The 21,679-nt window shown below is 53.8% G+C and overlaps 1 protein-coding gene and 1 long non-coding RNA gene across 3 annotated transcripts; one reads left to right on the top strand and one right to left on the bottom strand.

Moving 5' to 3' along the window:
• Nucleotides 1-479: 479 nt before the first annotated feature.
• Nucleotides 480-9,549, bottom strand: CDC42EP2 (CDC42 effector protein 2). The gene is made up of 2 exons (XM_039470828.2): nucleotides 9,462-9,549; nucleotides 480-4,039 (listed from the first exon to the last, which is right to left on the bottom strand). The coding sequence occupies exon 2, from the start codon at nucleotides 3,684-3,686 to the stop codon at nucleotides 3,054-3,056; it is 633 nt and encodes a 210-aa protein (XP_039326762.1). The 5' UTR covers nucleotides 3,687-4,039; nucleotides 9,462-9,549; the 3' UTR covers nucleotides 480-3,053.
• Nucleotides 9,550-9,685: 136 nt separating this feature from the next.
• LOC104652854 (uncharacterized) lies at nucleotides 9,686-20,697 on the top strand. 2 transcript variants are annotated; one of them, XR_012518197.1, is made up of 4 exons: nucleotides 9,686-10,368; nucleotides 14,786-14,983; nucleotides 15,817-17,630; nucleotides 19,349-20,697. It is a non-coding gene; the product is annotated as an uncharacterized LOC104652854 (long non-coding RNA). The 2 variants fall into 2 exon arrangements; XR_746137.3 differs by having other exon boundaries at nucleotides 15,817-20,697.
• Nucleotides 20,698-21,679: the final 982 nt, after the last annotated feature.

Here is a 21,679-nt window from a genome sequence, read left to right as displayed (position 1 = left end):
ATACAAAAAAATTAGCTGGGCATGGTGGCGCGTGCCTGTAATCCCAGCTACTCAGGAGGCTGAGGCAGGAGAATTGCCTGAACCCAGGAGGCAGAGGTTGCGGTGAGCCGAGTTCGCACCATTGCACTCCAGCCTGGGTAACAAGAGCGAAACTCCGTCTCAAAAACAAAACAAAACAAAACAAAACAAAACAAAAAAACAAAAAACAGAGACACGGCTTCAGTTTGGGAAGATGAAAACCATTCTGGAGATGGATGGTGGTGACTGCTGCAAAATAACATAAATGTAGTTCACACCACTGAAATGTATACTTAAAATGGTAAATTTCATGTTTTATATATATCTATCCACTATAAAAAAATGTGGGCTGAGTGCAGTGGCTCATACCTGTAATTCCAGCTTCTTGGGAGGCTGAGGCAGGAGGAGGATCACTTGAGCCCAGGAGTTTGAGACCAGCCAGGGAAATATAGCAAAACCTCATCTCTACAAAAAATAAAAAATAAATAAAAAATAAGGCCGGACACCATGGCTCACACCCGTAATCCCAGCACTTCGGGAAGCCAAGGTGGGCAGATCACCTGATGTCAGGAGTTCAAGACCAGCCTGGCCAACATGAAGAAACCCTGTTTCTACTAAAAATACAAAAATTAGCCAGCCATGGTGGGAGGCACCTGTAATCCCAGCTACTCCAGAGGCTAAGGTGGGAGAATCGCTTGAACCCAGGAGACAGAGGTTGCCATGAGCTGAGATTGTGCCATTGCACTCCAGCCTGGGCGACAGAGTGAGACTCCATCTCAAAATAAATAAATAAAATAAAGTGTCCAGAAATAAGAAAAAATGCATACACATACACATACCCAGTGTGTAATGTTTGTGAAAGGCTGGGGGAGTGGTGGGTGTCTGGGATTCCAGGGCCATACAGGTGGAAGAGAACTGGCTGAGGGTAGAAGGGGACTGGGCAGGCTCCACCTTAGACCACTCCCTTCCTCTCTGTCCCGACCATCCTCGCCTGGGTCCAGTCCTCCACTCATGCCTGCCATGGCCACCTCCATCCCCCACCTGGCCTGGGTGGTGTCCTTCCTCGGGTCTAGGTCCAACCACCCGTCTCTCCTGCTCTCGCATCCTTCAGCAGCGCCCCATCGCCTCAGCATCAGCCTGGCCAGCAAAACTCTTCTCCGCTGATGCCAGCCTGTGCTCCAGCTTCATGGTCATGCCCTTCCTGAGCTTTGGTTCCTTCCTTCATCACACATTGAAACCATTTGCTATACCTTTCCTGGCTGGGTGCGGTGGCTCATGCCTGTAATACCAGCACTTTGGGAGGCCGAGGTGGGTGGATCACCTGAGGTCAGGAGTTCAAAACCAGCCTGGCCAACAAGGAGAAACCCCGTGTCTACTAAAAATACAAAAATTAGCCAGGCATGGTGGCACGCACCTGTAATCCTAACTACTTGGGAGGCTAGCCAAGAGAGTCACTTGAACCTGGAGGCCGAAGGTTGCAGTAAGCCGAGATTGCGCCATTGCACTCCAGCCTAGGCAAGAGTGAGGTTCTGTCTCTCAAAAACAAAAACAAAAAACCTTCCCTGTGGCAAGTAGTAAATGTTATCCCTAATTTTTGCTAATAACCCTACAAGGTAGCTATCAGTAGCTCCATCTTGGAGACGGAAAACCTGAGTCTCAGGCTAGGTGGCACTTGGAGGTTCACGCTCTTATGCTATGTGGTGACTGCTCTGTCTTCACTCTGGTGCCTCAGTGCCTGTGGTTACATATGAGTTATCTGCCTGGTAGCTCCAATTTGGCTCAGAATCACATCTGATCACACTAAGGTGCCCTGACACCACCTGCAATCCCTGCCTAGGCATTCTTGATCATGTTGTTTTCTTTGCAGCCTTTACCACTGCTGGAAATCATCTCTTATTTGTTTAGAAATTTAAAATTCCCCTTCCAACAAGAATTTAAACTCCAAGAGGGCAGGGATGACATCTGCTTGTATCCCTGGCACCTGGAGCCACGCCTTGTGTACTGGAGACACCCAGTAAACAACCGTGGATGGGATGAGTCTTGAAGCAGCACTGCCAGACCCTCCCAGCTCCAAGCCATCCCTCCCGCATGATCCCTTGGTGCTCCGAAGCTGGAGAAGCTGTTGGTCCCTTGCACACTTTGTGGTTATTCTTTTATTCTTGGGTCTCCCCCACCAGGCCCCAGTTGACTGGGCAGGGATTGGCCCCTGGCTTGGCACAGTGCTGAGCCTACCCAAGTACTCGGCCACCTCTTGCCAAACATTTGAATCAACACTGGAATTTTCACAGTGACACTTGCTTTGCTCCTGTTGCATTCCCACGACAGGCTCAGTGTCAGGTACGACCTTCCCGAGGGCAGGGTCTGCCCTCCACAAAACCCTCTGGGGCTGGCTTGTTCCCCAGGCGAGCCCACAGCTCTGGGAGACTGCCTGCCTCCGGGATGAAACCTGGGGCAAGGGGACAGGGAGCTCAGCCACCAGCAGCAGCATATTTTATTGCAGCCAGAATCCCCGGTCACGTGGGGAAGGGATGGAGCTGGGGATGAGGCAGGATGCATCTGGTTCCTGACATGACACTCCCCGTCCAGGATACAAAACCAAAGGCCCAGAACAGCCTGCCCAGTGCCCGAGCCCTGCGACCAGCTGTACCCTGCCTCTTCCTGTCCCCCAGTCAGGGCATCCAACGGGGCTGAGGCAGAAGGGAGGTGAAAAGGGGGGTCTGTTTCAGCAGAGCTTTCATCCGAGGGACCTGAGGGAAGAAGGAGTATTGGGGTGGGGCCAGGTGCCCCAAGACATTCAGGGCGCCCTGGGTTGACTTCAGCATGTGTCCATGTGGTTGTTAGAGGAAAGCGATGAGGCACGCCCTGCCCATTTGGAGAGGGAAGGAGAATGGAAAACATGGCTCAGAAGTAGAATCACTGGCCAGCAACCACACAAGTGGGACCTTGGGACCCTGACTCCGCCTCCCGGGCCGCGTCTACACCCCGTCTCCCGGTGACACCCCCACCTGGGCGCCCAGCCTGGTCTGCCTTGGGTCCTATGTGGGGATCTGCACTCTGTCCAGGTCCTGATCCATGATCTGCAGGACATCGTCCAGGATAGAAGGGCCCAGGTCCACGTGCAGGGACAGTAGGGAGCTGGCATGGGACAGGAAGGGCTCCTCGGCCCCTGACTCTGGGGTCAGCCCGCTGTGGGGGGAGCCAGCCTCTGGAATCCTCCAGATGTCCACGTTCTCTGCCTCTGGTGGGGAAGGCTGAGGGGTCTCCAGGTGCAGGCGAGGGGGCTTGGGTGGAGCCTGGGCTGTGGGCAGGGTGAGAGCCTGGGGTCCACCAATGACTGGGAGGGAGATGGCGTTCTTGAGCAGAGGGGACGGGCCATCTGGGAGCTCCCGCCCACACACAGTGGCGGTGCGGGTGAACTGGAAGGGGAGGTCAAAGGTGCCGTCTTCCTCAGGCCCTTCCACCACGGTCCCTGGCAGCAGGTGGAATTTGCCCTGCAGGAAGGAGATGTCACCAAACATGTCGCTGCCGCCACCGCTGCCGATGTGAATGGTGTGGCGGAAGTCCCCCAGTGGCGGGCTGATCATATCCGAGGACAGCAGGTCCCGAAGTTTCTCCTTCTTGCCTTTGCGACTGCCACGCTTCAGATAGATGGGCACCTTGGTGGACATGGTGACCTCACCACTCAGGCCTGGCTGTCAAGTGACGGCCACCTGTGGAGACCACGCCTCTTCTCAAACCCTCAGCCAGAGGAAACACTCGTTCTAGGGCGCGGTTTGCAGATGCCCAGAACTCGCCAAAGGGTTCCAGCTACAGTGTGAGGCGCGACCGAAGTTGGCCCAAGGAATTAAAAAGATTAGAGATCAATGAAGTCAGAGGGCTGAGATAACAAAAAGCAGGTTCTTCCCAGAGGACTGAAAACTCTTCTGAAAAACTGAAGGTGGAAAGGTAGGAACTGTGCAGGCAGCAAAGCACTTTGGTCTTGTCACCAAGAGTTGCTCGGCCCCGGTCTGGGGCTGAGGAGCTGAAACACAAAGGGTGCACAACTGTCAGAAACAGCAGGACCAAAGTCAGATGCAACCGTCTTTTTTATTTTTGAGATGGAATCTCATTCTGTCATCCAGGCAGGAGTGCAATGGTGTGATCTCAGCTCACTGCAACCTCCAACCCTTGGGTTCAAGCGATTCTCCAGCCCTGGCCTCCCGAGTAGCTGGGATTACAGGCTCCTGCCACCGTGCCCGGCTAATTTTTGCATTTTTAGTAGAGATGGGGTTTCATCATCTTGGCCGGGCTGGTCATGAACTTCTGACCTCATGATCCACCTGCCTCTTTCACCATGTTGGTCAGGCTAGTCTTGAACTCCCCACCTCAGGTGACCCACATACCTCAGCCTCCCAAAGTGCTAGGATTACAGGCGCCTGCCACAGCTCCCAACTAACTTGTACATTTTTAGTATAGATGGGGTTTCACTATGTTGGCCAGGCTGGTCTTGAACTCCTGACCTCAGGTGATCCCCCTGCCTCGGCCTCCCAAAGTGCTAGATCACAGGTGTGAGCCACCTTGCCTACCTAGAAGTATCTGTCTTGCTTCTGGGCCTTTTGTGGTAGCCATGGGAGCCCGAGGGGGTGGGGCAGTCCCCTTGCAGGGAGTTGTGCTGGGAGAAGCATGTCTTCATTCTAAGACCCACTGCATCTTAGAGACTGACCACCAGGGTCAAGCCCCTCCCCTTACAGGTGGGAAACTGAGGCCCGGGAACCAGAATGACAGGTCCAAAGTCACACAGAGAGTCCTGCTCTAGTCTCTTGCCCTGGGTCCCCAGCAAGGTAGGTCTTATCATCCTTGTCCAGGCACTGACGCCATACCCCCCACCTCCATTGCACATCACCTGTGCCCCACGATGTAAGTGCCAGATTGTGGGGGGCTTCCCAAATGGCCTTGACTGCCGACTTGACCAAGGACACAGAGGTTTGTGACCACTGTCTCTCCCACCCAGGCCTGGCGGGGTCCCGGAGTGCAGAGGGCGTTTGGCCAGGGTTGCTGCATGGCTGGCACTTCCCATTCGGCCCAATCATGTCCCACCTGGAGGCAATGTTGCCTTTCTCCTCTCCCTGTTAAGCGTTCCTTATAGGTCGGGCGCGGTGGCTCAAGCCTGTAATCCCAGCACTTTGGGAGGCCGAGGCGGGTGGATCACGAGGTCAAGAGATCGAGACCATCCTGGTCAACGTGGTGAAACCCCGTCTCTACTAAAAATACAAAAAGTTAGCTGGGCATGGTGGTGCATGCCTGTAATCCCAGCTACTCAGGAGGCTGAGGCAGGAGAATTGCCTGAACCCAGGAGGCGGAGGTTGCGGTGAGCCGAGATGGCGCCTTTGCACTCCAGCCTGGGCAACAAGATCGAAACACTGTCTCAAAAAAAAAAAAAAAAAAAGAAAAAAAAATTAAATAAATTTAATTTTAAAAATTAAATAATAAAAATTAGAGGGGTCAAAATTGAACCTGAGGTGAACCTAGAGGTGAAAAATTCCAGAGGATTCCCACAAGGCATTGCAGAGAGAGAGGACCAAAATGCAAAAACGTCATATAGATATGTCATTGATTAAAAGCATTGACAACCTGCCTCCCCCTCCACCACATATGTGTGTTACATACCTGCATGTGTACAGGTTTACGTAGAATTCTATCCTATATAAAAACAGAGGCTGGGTGCAGTGGCTCACGTCTGTAATCCCAGCACAGTGGGAGGCTGAGGCGGGCAGATCACCTGAGATCAGGAGTTCGAGACCAGCCTGGCTAATATGGTAAGACCCATCTCTACTAAAAATACAAAAATCAGCCAGGTGTGGTGACACATTTCTGTAATCCTAACTACTCTGGACACTGAGGCAGAAGAATCACTTGAGCCCGGGAGGCAGAGGTTGCGGTGAGCTGAGATCACACCATTGCACTCTAGCCTGGACAAGAGAGCGAGATTCCGTCTCAAAAAAAGAAAACAAACAACAACAACAACAAAAAAAGAGAAAAATCCAGAAGGCCAGTCCTAGGTTGTCATATGGGCTACCTTGACTAGGGTAGAGAGCAGGGATGGGGTGTGGGGTCAGTGATATGGGAGGAAAGGGGTCATCAATAAAAATGACCTATAATATTTGGGTTCCATTACTAGGACATGATAAATATGTGTACTATATATAAATATAAAAAGATGGTCATCCAAATGTTAACAGTGGTTATCTCAAAGTGATAGAATTTCAGGTTGACTTTTCCTTTCTTTCTTTCTTTCTTTCTTTCTTTCTTTCTTTCTTTTTTTTTTTTTTTTTTTTTTTGAGACAGAGTTTACTCTGTCACCTAGGATAGAGTGCAGTGGCATGATCTCGGCTCACTGCAACCTCCACCTCCTGGGTTCAAGTGATTCTCCTGTTTCAGCCTCGAGGGTAGCTGGGATTACAGGCATACACTGCCATGCTGGCTGATATTTGCATTTTTAGTAGAGGCAGGGTTTCACCATGTTGGCCTGGCTGGTCTCAAGCTCCTGACCTCATGATCCGCCCACCTTGACCTCCCAAAGTGCTGGGATTACAGGCGTGAGCCACCGTGTCCAGCCCTACTTTTCCTTTCTTGTTCAGACCTCTATGAATTCTAATAAGCAATGTATTATTTATATGCACATATTATTTATGTAGTCAGAAAAAAATAAGCTATTTTTAATATGGAAAAATAAATAGCTACGAAGGGGTGTCATACTGATTTAGCAGAGAAAAGAAATGAAGCCAGCACTCCCTCTGCTTGAGGGTGGGGGATGCATGCTGGGCCTGATTGGTCCAGTACACAGGAGCCCAGATGTAGACTCAGCATAAAAGGCAAAGAGAGAAACTCGTCCAAGGTCACCCAGTGAGTAAGGGCAGGGTGGGAATTCAAGCCAGATAAGCCCACCCTCCTGTGCTATCTGCTCCCAGTCCCGGCCAGGGACTCACCAAAGGTGGCTCTTGCCAATTCTCTGCCTCAGATTTCATTCTGGGCAGGATGAAAGTGGGGGTGAGGTGGCTGGGAGGAGGGAGCAGGAAAAAGGAAGGAGGATGCTGGAGAAGCAGCGTCCAACTGCCCCCCGCCCCCACCCGCCGAGGCGCTTGCTCAGGAAACCCCACCCTAGGACCGGACACCCGGGTCAGTGGTTCTGAGCCAGAGGCCGGACATCTTGCCCCTCCCAGAGCACCTGGAGCTTAAGAGGAAACAAAGGAATGACTCTCCACTGCTGGAAATCCAGCGCAGTTTTCGAGGAGCTGGGGGGAGGCTGGGGAGGCATGGGCACCCTGAGGTCTTGGAATCCCGTCACACATTCATCCTGTGTCAACCTTGCCAGGCCTGGGGGTCATGCTGACAAACAGACAATTTGTCACTTGTCAGGAGAGAAGTCCTGGGGGGCTTGTCTTCCTTTTCACTCACGGAGAGTGGGGCTGACTGGTGGGATGTGCTGAGAGCCTGGGCCGGGCCCTTCCCGCACCCCCCACCTGAGCACACAGGATCGCCAAGACAGCCCAAGTGTTTCCACAACAGACTGGGCGTCCCTGACAGCTGTCTCACTCAGAGCCAGATGCACCCGCCCAATTCCAGATGTGGGGAGAACGAGGGTGGGGCCAGCATTAGTGGCCCATGGGAGAGCTGGGAATTACAACCCTCACGCCCCAAGAATTCAGATTTGGCAGCCGCAAGCCCCTAGGATCCAGCCTGCCACACACAGTTTCCCATTTTAATGCTCCCAGCCACAGCATGGTGGGGTCCTTATTGCCTTTGACAGAGGTCGAAAGTGGTCCTCAGAGATGTTAAGGGGCATTTTGAGGTCATCCAGCTAGGAAATGGAAGAGTGGGTACCCAGCCTGGTCCATGTGGCTCCCATGCGGTGGGCCACGCCTACCTACATAATATGGTTGGGGAGCGGGAGAGAAACAGGCTCACAGCTAGGCTGGGAACAGTCGGTCCCTAGACCTCCTCCCTCTACATCCTGACCTTTGGCTGCCCCCCTCTGCCCAATTTTCTTGTGTCCAGAGATATGAGAATGAGCTCTCCATCAGGACAGGACTGTGCGGGGCTGGGAGGGGCGCTCCCTGCAGCAATGGAGGAGCAGATGGGAGCATCCTGGCTCTCTGGGATTGCCCTGGACAGGAGCCCTGGGTCTCCCTGTGAGAAAATGACTTCCAGCAGGCAGGGCTCCACCTGTCATGAGGAATATTAGGCCACCTCACACCCCTTCCTCCCCCAAATCAGGAGACTGTTCTTAAATCCAGCTCCACCTGGGACTTCCTCTGCAACCTTCGGCAAGATGCCTCTCTTCTCTGGGTCTCACCTTTCCCATCTATAAAACGGGCTGACAATGAAGCCACCACTAGAGGGCTACTGCAGACCCCACAGCAATATTGCAAGTGATAGCGCCAATGTATACAATAGCGGAGTCCAGGGTGCCACTGTCGGCTCCACCATTCATTCAGCAAATGTCTACACAGCCTGCCCTCCTCAAGCACTTCAGTTCTCCGGGTCCAGGGCTTTGAACAATATCAAAAACGAAAGGCTCATTGCCCCAGGCATCCGTCTTCTCCCGTCTTCCCAGACCTCGCGGGTGCGGAGACCCCTGGGGTCTCCGGGGTCCAGGTGCGGAGAGGCGCTCGGCTCTGCGGCCGCCAGGTGGCGCGCGTGCTCCCTCGATCGCCCCGCATCCCGAAGGACTCCGAGAGCGCATCGGGGTCTCCGGCGCCCCTCCCCTCGGGCTCCAGGCAGGCGCTCCCCAAAGAGCTGCGCGTTTGAGTACCAGATGTGGATTGTCTGCGAGATATTTTTGCTTCGGGGTTTCTGGTCCCACAACCAAGGAAAAAGGGGGCGATTAGGGACCCTGCCCTAGTCTCCACTGGGAGTAGCCTCCCCCGTGCTTTCCGCCGGCCTGGGCGATGTCCCAGTGTCCGCTCGGCGCAGGGCCAGAGCTCGGGCGTGTGGGCCCCCGCCCCTCCCACGGTCCGGCTCCTTAGCCCTGGCTCGAGTTCCGGCGCCGACCCCTTCCCGCCCCTACCCGGGCCCAGCCCAGCCCAGCCCGGATCCGTTTCAGGACACTCAAGACCGCAGCTAAAGATAGGACACCTCACCACTGGCTAAAAATACGGCCCCCAGCCCTGGTGGGGACGCTGGACGGCTGGGCACCCCTGAGTCCCGTAAGGGGGGCGGGGGCCTAGGCACAGAATGGAGAGCAGAACGGGGAATTAGGGGTCTGGATGCGCGGCCCCCCACGGTCCGGGTGAAGCTGCGGGCACCCAGAGGCGGGCGGGAAACCCCACGAAGCCCTAGGCGCCCGCGAAAGGACCTGCGTGAGGTGAGACTCTGGGCCAGGGCGCAAGCTGGGTCGGGGCGCCGCAGAGATGGGCTTCTCCGGGGGTCCCCGCGGAGCTTCGGAAATCCCAGCCCGAACTCACCGTGAGGCGAGCAGACGGCGGACCGGCGGGCGGCAGGGGCTCAGGAGCTGGACAGCGCGGCTCCGCACCCGACCGGGTGGTGAACTTAGAGCTCTCACCGCGGACCCCCGCAGCCCCGCCCCGGCCCGCGGAGCCAATCCCGGGGCCTCGCCCGCCAGGCCCCGCCCCGCCGCGGCCCCGCCCCTCTCCAGGCACCGCCCTGGGCTCTGGGTGTGGGAGGTGCCGCGCCCGGGTCCTGCGGCCGCGCGCGCGGGCAGCTGCCGGCCTGGTGGCGCAGGGTGGCCTCCAGGGATTCCAGCTGTGCCCGTGGGAACTAAAACCCTCGGTTCTAGAAGGGCCGGGGGAGAGGCTGCCGGAAGACCGAATTCTTCAGAAATCGCATAGCGACTTTGGACTGGATCCCTCCCAGCGGGGCTGGGTCGGGGAGGCGCCGGCACTAGCATATTCAGTGACTTCCAAGGGAATGAATGAGGCCTTGGAAGCGCCTGCGTTAGAATACTACAAACTTACAAGCGAATTGAGTTTATTATCTCCCACTAGGAGGGTATGAAAGGGCTGAGGCAGCGTGGCCTGGACCCCCGTGCTTGCTCTCAGGCTTCCAGAGCGAAGGTGGGGCCCATACTCAGACTGGCTCTTCATTCATTCATTCATTCAGTCAGTCAGTCAGCCAGTCATTCCTACAGGACCAGAAACATTTTTTGAAGGGCAGACACCGCACAGGGTGCTGGAGACAGACTGAAGGAAACTTTGCACCGCTCAGTGATTCAAGAGAGATTTGTTGAGTACGAAGTGCCCAGCGCCGTTCTTGTCCCTGGGGATTCAGCTTCTGGATTGGGACCTGCAGCCCAGTGAAGGGAAATGGGGGAAATCCAAGTTCCCAGGTACACCGTGATACTCTTCCAGGTAGGTAAGTACTGAGAAGAGCGAGAAAGAGGAAGGGGTGGGTAGTGACGGACTGGACAGACCTCACTTTCTAGAGGATGACAGCTATGCCAGCTCAGTGCGACCAGGATGGCTGGCTTCCATGCCGTCAGTGTGGGAAGGGCTTTTACGGAAGCAGGGCCAGGAAGACCTCCAGGAGGAAGGCAGGATGCTGGGGGTGGGGGAAGATGCCAGACAAGCTGGGAGGAATGGATGGGAAGAAGGGGACCATGGAAGGCAGAATACCAGCCCCGCTAAATATGTTCACATATGGCCCGGTGCTATGGGTCATGCCTATAATTCCGGCAATTTGGGAGGCCAAGGTGGGAGGATCACTTGAGTCCAGGAGTTTGACACCAGCCTGGGCAACATAGTGAGACCCTGTTTCTAGAAAAAATAAATTAGCCAGACACAGTGACTCTAGCCTGTAGTCCCAGGTACCCTGGAGGCTTAGGTGGGAGAACGGCTTGAGCCTGGGAGGTTAAGGCCGCAGTGAGCTGAGATTATGCCACTGCACTCCAGGCTGGCCAATAAGCAAAACCCCATCTTAAAAAAAAAAAAAAAAAAAAAAAAGCCCGCATCCGAACCTGCGGAATCTGTGAATATGTTTTGTTACATCAGAAAGGGGAATGAAAATTACACATGAAATTATGGTTGCAAATCAGCTGACTTTAAAATAGAGAGTTTATACTGAGGTACTGGGTGGGCCTGTGTAATAACAAGGGTTCTTAAAAGTAGAAGTGGGAGGCCAGGCACAGTGGCTTATGCCTGTAATCCCAGCACTTTGGGAGGCCAAGGCGGGTGAAACACTTGAAGTCAGGAGTTCAAGACTAGCCTGGCCAACATGGTGAAAGCTGGTCTCTACGAAAAATACAAAAAATTAGCTGGGCATGGTGGCAGGTGCTTGTAATCCCAGCTACTTGGGAGGCTAAGGCAGGGAGAATCGCTTGAACCCAGGAAGTGGACGTTGCGGTGAGCTGAGATCGTGCCACTAAACTCCACTCCAGCCTGGCAACAGAGGGAGACTCTATCTCAAAAAAAAAAAAAAAAAAAAAAAAAAAAAAAAAAAAGTAGGCTGGGCACCGTGGCTCATGCCCGTAATCCCAGCCCTTTGGGAGACTGAGGTGGGTGGATCACAAGGTCAGGAGTTCAAGACCAGCCTGGCCAATATAGTGAAACCCTATCTCTACTAAAAATACACAAAAAGTAGCTGGGTGTAGCGGTGCATGCGTCTAGTCCCAGCAACTTGGGAGTCTGAGACAGAAGAATCCCTTGAACCTGGTAGACGGAGGTTGCAGTGAGCTGAGATCGTGTCATCGCACTTCAGCCTGGGTGACAGAGTGAGACTCTGTCTCAAAAAAAAAAAAGTAGCAGCAGGAGACAGAGAAAGAGATGTGTGACGGAAGGTCCAGACAAATGCTGTGCTGCTGCCTTTGAAGATGGGAAGCAGAGGCCCCAAACCAAGGAACTCCTGCAGAAGAGAGTTCTACCCTAGAGGCTGCCCTCACCTCCTCACCTTGATCTTAGCCCAGTGAGACTCACGTTGATCTTTTTTTTTTTTTTTCGGAGTTTCGCTCTTGTTACCCAGGCTGGAGTGCAAAGGCGCCATCTCGGCTCACCGCAACCTCTGCCTTCTGGGTTCAGGCAATTCTCCTGCCTCAGCCTCCTGAGTAGCTGGGATTACAGGCACGCGCCACCATGCCTAGCTAATTTTTTTGTATTTTTAGTAGAGACGGGGTTTCACCATGTTGACCAGGATGGTCTCGATCTCTTGACCTCGTGATCCACCCGCCTCGGCCTCCCAAAGTGCTGGGATTACAGGCTTGAGCCACCGTGCCCGGCGATCTTTTTTTTTTCTTTTTTTTTTTTTGAGACAGAGTCTTGCTCTGTCACTCGGCTGGAGTGCTGTGGTTCGATCTGAGCTCACTGCAGCCTCCGCCTCTTGGGTTCCAGCGATTTTCCTGCCTCAGCCTCCTGGGTAGCTGGGATTACAGCTGCATGCCACCACACTTGGCTAATTTTTGTATTTTTACTAAAGATGGGATTTCACCATGTTGGCTAGGCTGGGCTTGAACCTCTGACTTCAAGTGATCTGCCTGCCTTGGCCTCCCGAAGTGCTGGAATTACAGGCATGAGCCACTGCACCTGGCCAAATTTCTATCATTTTAAGCTGCCTACTCTGTGATAATTTGCTCTGCAGCGATAGAAAATGAGTCCAGGGAAGTTCAGGTTTTAATCTTGAGACTACCCTCAACTCTGCAGCGAATATTGGTCAGGTGGATTCTGCCAGGACTGGCTGGGCAGCTTGGAGGAAAACAGGCCTGGATCACTGAGGTGGGGATGATGGCCCTGGGCCAAGCTGTGGTGGGGGTGGGTAAAGGGTGTGCCTCTCCTCATTCTTGCCATCAGCATTTGCCAGGCGGCCCTGTGCCCTTTACCCATTGCTTCTTGTTCCTGAACTCCTTACATCCCCCTGGGGTTGCCTAGTGATATGGCCAGAGCCTGAATCATGATCCCCATTTTACAGATGGAAACTAAAGCTCAGGGCATGGATAGCGAGTTGCTGTGGGCTCTAGCCCCTCCCTCTCCTCTCAGGCTTCTAACCCCACAGTCATCATTCCTGCGCATCCCCAGGACACAGGTCTCAGAGAGGAGGGGCAGCCCAGTGCCGGAGCACTGCACTCTGAGCCATCAGTCAGGTTCTGAGCTGTCGCTGCGGCTGCTTTGCTCTGTGGCCACAGGCAAATGACTTTCCCTTTTGGAGCCTCCTTGCCTGTAACATGGGGTAGCAGCATCAAGTCATGCCAGTCCCAAACCAGATAAGGGATGGACACTCACGTGTTTTGTTCGTGGGAACCCACGGCCCCTCAGGTGGCATGATTTCATGGAAACATTAGAACAAGAGCTCTGAGGACTGGCCAGCTGGCTGTGCCACTTGATCGAAATGGCTGTAACGATGAAGCCACGTGAGCCTGCAGAAATGAAGCTTAGGCCAAGCCCCCATCCCCTGCCCATCTGCTGAGAGTCCCCCATTGTGGGGTAGGGGTCAGGGAAGGGTCAGATGCTCCATTCAATGGTGGGAACAAAACAGTTACAGAGAAGGAAGATGGAGAGACAAAACCACTCACTCAAGGCCACACACAGCTGGGGACCCACGTCAGAGCTCTTTGAAGAAGCTCTGGGGTGATAAGGGGTCCCTTGGGTAGAGGTAGAGAGCAGCAGAGCCCCCAAACCTGGTCTAAGCTCCCGCTTTCCTCCCTCAGCCTTCCAACCAGGACTAGAAATGCTCTGCGCTCTGGGGACTGTTTTCAACCCACCTGGATGTGACACGTTCCACCCAGTGCCAGTCCCCTCAATGCTCAATCCACTCCTGCCATCATTCAGAGCAGGAAGCCCAACCATGTCCACAACGCAGGAGTGATTGGTGCCTGGCCCCAGGTTCTGCGCTGTGCAAGCACTCAGGAAGGGCACTTCCTTCTCCCCATTCACAGATGTGGCTGTCACTTGGCCGGAGCCCAGGGAATCCCTGGGGAGCTTCTCCTGAATGGACAGGATCATTGTGTACAGCCCAGCATTGTGTGGGAGCCCTGCCATTCATAAAGCCATGTATAGAACAGGATTTCATTTACTAAAATTGGCTTTTTTGCACAAGTTCTCAGGCTGTAAGTAGAGGCCTTGGTGTGGGCAGGGAGGCTGGGATAGCCTGAGCCACGGGGAAGAGTAGCCTGCATTTTTGACCCAAGAGACACTCAGGCCAAGTGCTGCACCCCCGAGCCTAGACTCCAGGGTCTGATGTCAGGGCCCAGATTGACCTGAACAGAAGGGCTCCTGGACAGCCTGGTAACTCACGGGCAGGACCCAAAAGGGCATTTGGGGCCAGGCTTGGTGACTCACGTCTGTAATCCCAGCACTTTAGGAGGCTGAGGTGGTAGGATCAACTGAGGTCAGGAGTTCAAGACCAGCCTGGCCAACATGGTGAAACCCTGTCTCTACTGAAAATATACAAATTAGCTGGGTGAAGTGGCGCATGCTTGTAGTCTCAGCTACTGAGGGAGGCTGAGGCAGGAGAATCACCTGAACCCAGGAGGTGGAGGTTGCAGTGAGCCGAGATCGTGCCACTGCACTCCAGCCTGGGCAGCAGAGAGAGAGATTCCATCTCAAAAAAAAAAAAAAAAAAAAAAAAAAGACAACCACCACCCCTACTTCCCCCAAAAAAAGGGAGGGGCAGAGCAGGCCATGATGGAGAAACACCCAGAGTGGGGTATTTGACTTCTGTCTCCTCAGCCTAGAGCCTCTCCCTGGTCCTGAGATGGACCCAGTAGGCTCCCCCACTGACCCCACAGCTGCCTCCCCAACTGTGATCACTACACAGGGACTGACTCAGCCCTTCCTTCCCCTCCCAGCCTCTCCTTCCTGGAAATCGCCATAATCAGTGGCCACAGCACTCCCATGGGACTTGGAGGGTGGAGTTGGAAGCCCCTTCCCACTGGCCAGATTGGAGGGACCAGCAGGAAAGCTCCCTCCTGCATCGAGCGGGCGAGTGAGGCTGAAGCCAGCTCTCCATGGCCGCACCACCTGGAACCCAGGATCCTGGGAGGCAGGTGAGATGATGGGAACTTGGGTTCTGGGAGCAGAGTCACAGGGAAGGGTGGCGATTCTCTTGGGGGTGCATTTAGGGGAGGCACTAAGAAGAGACAGGGATCTTTAGAGGTGCCCCAGGCCCCTCTGCCGGGGTGCAGGGTGGCAGGGAGCTGAGAAGGTGCTCAGCCGCACTCGGGAAGCTTCCAACGTCCCAGCCTGAGCTCAGCCTGCAGGGCCCCGAGGCCTGAGCCAACCCCAGACCTGGGCTGGATTTTTCCTTGATTGTTTCTTGCTTCCTTCCTCCCCTGGACTCCTGTCAGCTCCAGCCCTGCCCTCCTGGCTCTTCACCCCACTTCAGGGAACTGTGACCCACTGGATGCTGGGATTCCAGATGAAAGGTCACCCTTGGAGTTACCCCCAGCTGCTGCCTCTGCCTGGGACCCCCTCCTTGGGAATTGGGTGGCAGGGCCTTGCTGGGGGGACTTTCCTCTGCATCTGGATTTTGGCCTCAGGCTGAGGACTTTGGGGGTTTCCAGAGTGGTGACAGCCTTGTCCTAGCAGGGACCAGCCCCAGCACTTCCTCCCAGATCCCTCTGGGAGCATCCCAGGCCCAAGGCTTGTCATTTTGTCGTGGGGAGTAAATTGTGGAGTCAGCAGAGGCCCTCTTTAGCACTTCCTGTGCCTCCCGGGTATTTTGTCATTACTCACTGAAAACCCAGGCTTGTGTCTCCCCTGTGCCTAGGGCTGTGCTGGACTAGAGGAGAGATAGGTGGCCAAGGCTGGGCCCAACCCTCAGGGAACAGATAACCTGCGTGAGAAACAATTAACCTATTCTGCCCTCTGTCCCTCCCAGGCCAGCATGGAGGAGGCTCAGCCAATGACTGGGAATTGAACGAAGAACCAAAGAGGACAGCCATGAGATCTGTCTGCTACGTAGGAGAGGGGACAGGCCACCAGGGTAGTGGGTAAACACTGTTTTCCCTGCCCAGCATCCATCTCTCTTACTCTGGTGACTGTCCCTCAGTTTTCCAGTCTCCAGTGTGACTGATTCCCCATCCCCAAGCTCTAGAAGCCAGTTTGAGTCCTGTGTCTAGCCAATCTGAGTCATGGGAATAGCTCAGGCATATGATATCAAAAAGCATCAGCCCGGGAACTTGCTGGGACTGTTAGGGTCACAAATGCCAAGATGCCACCCCAGAGCTGCTGCTGGCCAGCTCTGCCACCCTAAGGGGGGAGCCTACGAATGAATAAAGCCAACACAGAGGAAAACAGCACCAAGAGAATGAATCTCAATGACATTGCTTGTGCTCCTGGATCCAATCATGCCTGAAGCAGTTTCCATTCTATGAGCCAACACATTCCAGTTTTTGCTTAGTACAGTTAGGGTTGGGTTTTTGTCACCTGCCACTGTGAATGAAGGGCCCATAGCCGAATAGCTAAAGGCAGGTGATCGCTCAGAAGAGTTACCAAATGCAGTGGGAAAGGCAACACGGGTCTGTGTATGGAGGTATGACACCATCCGGGCTGCATTTTCTTTCATTGAAATTACTTTTTGATTAGGTAATCCTTTTTTTTTTCTCCTTCTTTCTCTCTTTTTTTGAGATCGAGTCTTGTTCTGTTGCTGGAGTACAGTGGCATGATCATGGCTGGCTGCAGCCTCAACCTCCTGGGCACAAGCAATCCTCGTGAGTAGCTGTGACCACAGGCACATGTCACCACGCCCAGCTAATTTTTGTATTTTTTGTAGAGATGGTGTTTCACCATGCTGCCCAGGTTGGTCTTGAACTCCTGGGCTCAGTCAAGCAATCCATCTACCTCAGCCTCCCAAAGTGCTGGGATTACAAGGGTGAGCCAGCCCGCTTGGCTGAGGTAATGTTTTAATGTGATTCAAAATTCAGAAGTTGACCAGATGTGGTGGCTTAAGCTTGTAATCCCAAGTTTGGGAGGCCAAGGTGGGTGGATCACCTGAGGTTGGGAGTTGGAGAACAGCCTGGCCAACATGATGAAACCCCATCTCTCCTAAAAATACAAAAATTAGCTGGGCATGGTAGCAGGCACTTATAATCCCAGCTACTCGGGCGGTTGAAGCAGGAGAATCACTTGAACCTGGGAATCAGAGGTTGTGGTGAGTGCACACCACTGCACTCCAGCCTGGGTGACAGAGTGAAACGTCGTCTCAAAAAGGAAAAAATTCAGACGTTCTAAGAGGCAAGAATTCTCCTTATCTCTGTCCCTCAGACAGTTCTCAGTTCCCCAAAGCCAACTGGTGTTATCAGTTTCTTATAAACACTTCAGGGATATTCTTGCATGTATGAGCAAAGCCCCTCACATTTTTTTTACATAAATGGCAATATTTAGACGAGTAGAACCCCAAAGTACTGCAGGCCCTGGTGGGAGCTGGCAGAGGGTTGGGGACTGTGGGAAGCCACCTTTCCTCGAGCCTTTGCTGTTCCGTGGCTGATGGCACCTTGCTTTTTCCAGTTAGCGTTATGTTTTGGATACCACTCTACATCCTTACTTTCACAGCTGCACAGAATTCCAGCACGAGGGTGTGTGTGGTAATCTACAGACGCACTTCTCAGCTGAGGGACTTCAGTGGTTCCAGCCCTTTCCCAAGACAGGCAGTGCCGTGGCGAGTCATCCGTACAAAAGCCCTTTCACACACACGTGAGTGCTGCGGAATACATTCCCAGAAGGGGCCTGGAAGGACTGGGGGGCAGAAGATGTGGGCAGTGATCTCTTATTATTGTTATTTCAGAGACAGGGTCTTGCTCTGTCACCCAGGCTGGAGGACAGTGTACAATGGTGTCATCATAGCCCTCTGCAGCCTCAACTTCCTGGGTTTAAGCCATCTTCCCGCCTTGGCCTCCTGTGTAGCTGGGACTACAGGCACGCACCACCATGCCCGGTGTGCAGTGGTCATTTTGTGAGCTCTGTCAGCTTGTCCTTCTTGGAGACTGTGCCAGGTACCAGGGACCCACACAGTTGACAGGGCTGTTTCTCCTCAGCCTCACCAGCCCCTGGTTTCTACCTGTTTTGATTTGTGTCAGTCAGAAAGGTAACAACTAAACAAAACAAGGCCGGGCGCGGTGGCTCATGCCTGTAATCCTAGCACTTTGGGAGGCTGAGGCGGGCAGATCACTAGGGCAAGAGATCGAGACCATCCTGGTCAACATGGTGAAACCCCGTCTCTACTAAAAATACAAAAAATTAGCTGGGCGTGGTGGCCCTCAGGAGGCTGAGGCAGGAGAATTGCCTGAACCCAGGAGGCAGAGGTTGCGGTGAGCCGAGGTCACGCCATTGCACTCCAGCCTGGGTAACAAGAGTGAAACTCCATCTCAAAAAAAAAAAACCAAAAAACAAAAAAACTAAACTAAACAAAGGAATTTTGGTGTAATTTGAGTTTGCATTTCTCTTATGATGTGTGAGGCTGGTCACCCTTTCATGTGCTTAAGAGCCACATGTAGGCTGGGCGCTGTGGCTCACGCCTGTAATCCCAGCACTCTGGGAGATCGAGGCAGGCAGATCACGAGGTCAGGAGATCAAGATCAGCCTGGACAACATGGTGAAACCCCGTCTCTGCTAAAAATACAAAAAAAATGCGAGCGCTTGTAATCCCAGCTACTTGGGAGGCTTAGGCAGGAGAATTCGTTGATCCCAGGAGGCAGAGGTTGCAGTGAGCTGAGATAGTGCCATTGCACTCCAGCTCAGGGGACAGTATGAGACTCTGTCTCAAAAAAAAAAAAAAGAACCACATGTGTTTCTTTTTGGTGAATGAACCGCAGATTTCGCTTAGGGAGGTGGTGCCGGGCAGCTTTGGAGAGGGGGACCTGGAGGGAGGCCAGACTAGAGGCAGAGGCCACCTCTGGGGACAGTTAGTATAGGAGGGAGAGAGAACTTAACCCTGAGGAGGGATGTGAGAGCTCGAGATGGAGATAATGAGGTTGAGCGGCTGAGATTTGGTGATGAGGCCATGGAGGAAGAAGAGGGAATCAGGCCCAGTCCAGGCTTATAACTTGGGTGACAGGGTGGGGGTGGGGGAACAATGGAGCCCCCAAGGGTTTTAGGGGCCAGGATGATGTGCTGCCTGCCTATTCTCCACCCCACATGGTGATAGGCAGAAACGCCACTCTGATTGCCACGTGCCTGGTTCATGCGCTGCCATGGCCACAAACCTGCAGCAGGGCCCCTGCTGGCCTCTTCGGCCTCCAGCCAGCTCGCCGCGCCTGCTGCCCTGAACAAGTGCCTGTCAGCTGCCAGCCGTGCCCAGCCTTCAGGGCTAGGTCCCTGCATACACTCCTCCATGGACCCCCTACCATCTCCCTCCACCTCAGCTGGCTACCCCCATGCCTCCTGTGGCTCTCAGCTGTGATGTCTCTCCTCAGGGAAGCTTTCTGGACCCCCGTTGATGTCAGGTCCCCTTGTGATACCCTGGGAAACTCCAGACCATGGGCCTCTCCATGCCATCGTCGTTTGGTTCATGTCCATCTCCCACTGGACCACAGCCAGTCCCCTAGAGTGTGTGTCATGTGGTAGGTACTCAGTGAATATGGATGAGTGGATGATGGGTGGGTGGTTGGATGGTGGATGGTTGGGTGGATGAAAGGATGTATGGTTCAGTTGATTGATACATGGGTGGGTAGATGGATGGATGGAAGGAAGGGTAGATAGGTGGACGGATGATGGATGGGTGGATGGATGGACAGAAGGATGGGTAGGTGGATGGTAGGATGCCGGGGTTGGCAAAAAGGGGACATCTGAGAGACAAGTGTTTAGGAAACAGCCGGGAGTTGGTGACCCTTCTGTGCAGCACCCACCACAACTCCAGGCGCCTCTGCCCTTGGCCTGCTCTGGTTTTCTCCATCGGACGCATTTGGCTCCATCTGATGGTTGGCAGTGTCCACTGTTTACAGGTATCTGTGCTGGAGTGGCAGCTCCGGGTGGCAGCAGAGATTCTGCTCGCTCGGTCATCTCCAAAACCTGCTGCCGAGAAGAGACCCGCAGCAGCACTGCCCTCAGCGGGGTTGTGCTGGCCCGTGGGTGGGCCTTCCGTCTCCCTTCTCTCCAAGCTACCTGCTTCTGGAAGGTGGAGAGGAGGCGTGCCATGGGAGGCACTGCATCTGCAGGAGTTTCTTTGTGGGCCTATTATGTGCCAAGTACTGCCTAGGGACCAGTGAGACAACAACGAACACCACAGTCCCTGCCTTCAGGGAGCAGGGATTCTGAGAGCCTGCTTCCTAGGGAGGTGGATGCTACACCAGCTGTGAGGTGTGCAGTGCATACAGAAAGCTGGATCGACACAGAAACATCTGTATATGTCTGTTCCCTCTACCTCACCCCTTCCTTTTTTTTGAGACAGACTTGCTCTGCCGCCCAGGCTGGAATGCAGTGGTACAGTCTCAGCTCACTGCAATCTCCACTGCCTGGGTTCGAGTGATCCTACTGCCTCAGCCTCCCAAAATGCTGAGATTACAGGGATGAGCCACTGTGCTCACCCCACCTTCTTTTAACATAATCCAGACACACGGTAAAAAATTTCAAACACAGCTGGGTGTGGCGGTTCATGCCTATAGTCCCAGCAATTTGGGAGCCTGAGGCAGGAGGATTGCTTGAGCCCAGGAGTTCAAGACCAGTCTGGGCAACATGGTGAAACCCTGCCTCTACCAAAAACTCAAAAATTAGTTGGATGTGGTGGTACACACCTGTGGTTGCAGTTACCCAGGAGGCTGATTCGAGAGGATCACTTGAGCCTGGGAGGTTGAGGCTGCAGTGAGCTGTGATCGTGCCACTGCACTCAGACTCGGTGACAGAGTGAGACCCTGTTTCCGAATTTTTTTTTTTTTTTGAGACGGAGTTTCGCTCTTGTTACCCAGGCTGGAGTGCAATGGTGCGATCTCGGCTCACTGCAACCTCCGCCTCCTGGGTTCAGGCAATTCTCCTGCCTCAGCCTCCTGAGTAGCTCGGATTACAGGCACGTGCCACCATGCCCAGCTACTTTTTTGTATTTTTAATAGAGACGGGGTTTCACCATGTTGACCAGGATGGTCTTGATCTCTTGACCTCGTGATCCACCCGCCTCGGCCTCCCAAAGTGCTGGGATTACAGGCTTGAGCCACCGCGCCTGGCCTTTTTTTTTTTTTTTTTTTTTTACAGAGTTTCACTCTTGTTACCCAGGCTGGAGTGCAATGGCGCGATCTCGGCTCACCGCAACCTCCGCCTCCTGGGTTCAGGCAATTCTCCTGCCTCAGCCTCCTGAGTAGCTGGGATTACAGGCATGCACCACCATGCCCAGCTAATTTTTTGTATTTTTTAGTAGAGACGGGGTTTCACCATGTTGACCAGGATGGTCTCGATCTTTCGACCTCGTGATCCACCCGCCTTGGCCTCCCAAAGTGCTGGGATTACAGGCGTGAGCCACCACGCCCGGCCTGAAAAAATGTTTTAAAAAATTTAAACAGGATATGAGTGTGGTCATGACAAATCCTTCCCAAGTCCTCCTGCTCCTGACCCTTAGCCTTTGGACGCCTGTCCCCAGAGGCAACTACTGTTACTATAACATTCTAAGGGGCAGACAGTTTGAAGGGGCCTCGAGTCCTCAGGGAGAAAGTGGATCTTCAAGGGTAGAAGCTGCCGGGAATCAGGAGTGACTGTGCCTTCTCCATTGTCTCGATGTGTCACCCCTGTGCCCTGCTCTGTGGTGGGAGGCAGGTGGTGGG

The sequence above is a fragment of the Saimiri boliviensis genome, chromosome 6 (genome assembly GCF_048565385.1).
Source record: "Saimiri boliviensis isolate mSaiBol1 chromosome 6, mSaiBol1.pri, whole genome shotgun sequence".
Taxonomy (NCBI): domain Eukaryota; kingdom Metazoa; phylum Chordata; class Mammalia; order Primates; family Cebidae; genus Saimiri; species Saimiri boliviensis.
Note: the sequence above shows the minus strand (reverse complement) of the source record. Positions and strands in the feature narration are given on the sequence as shown.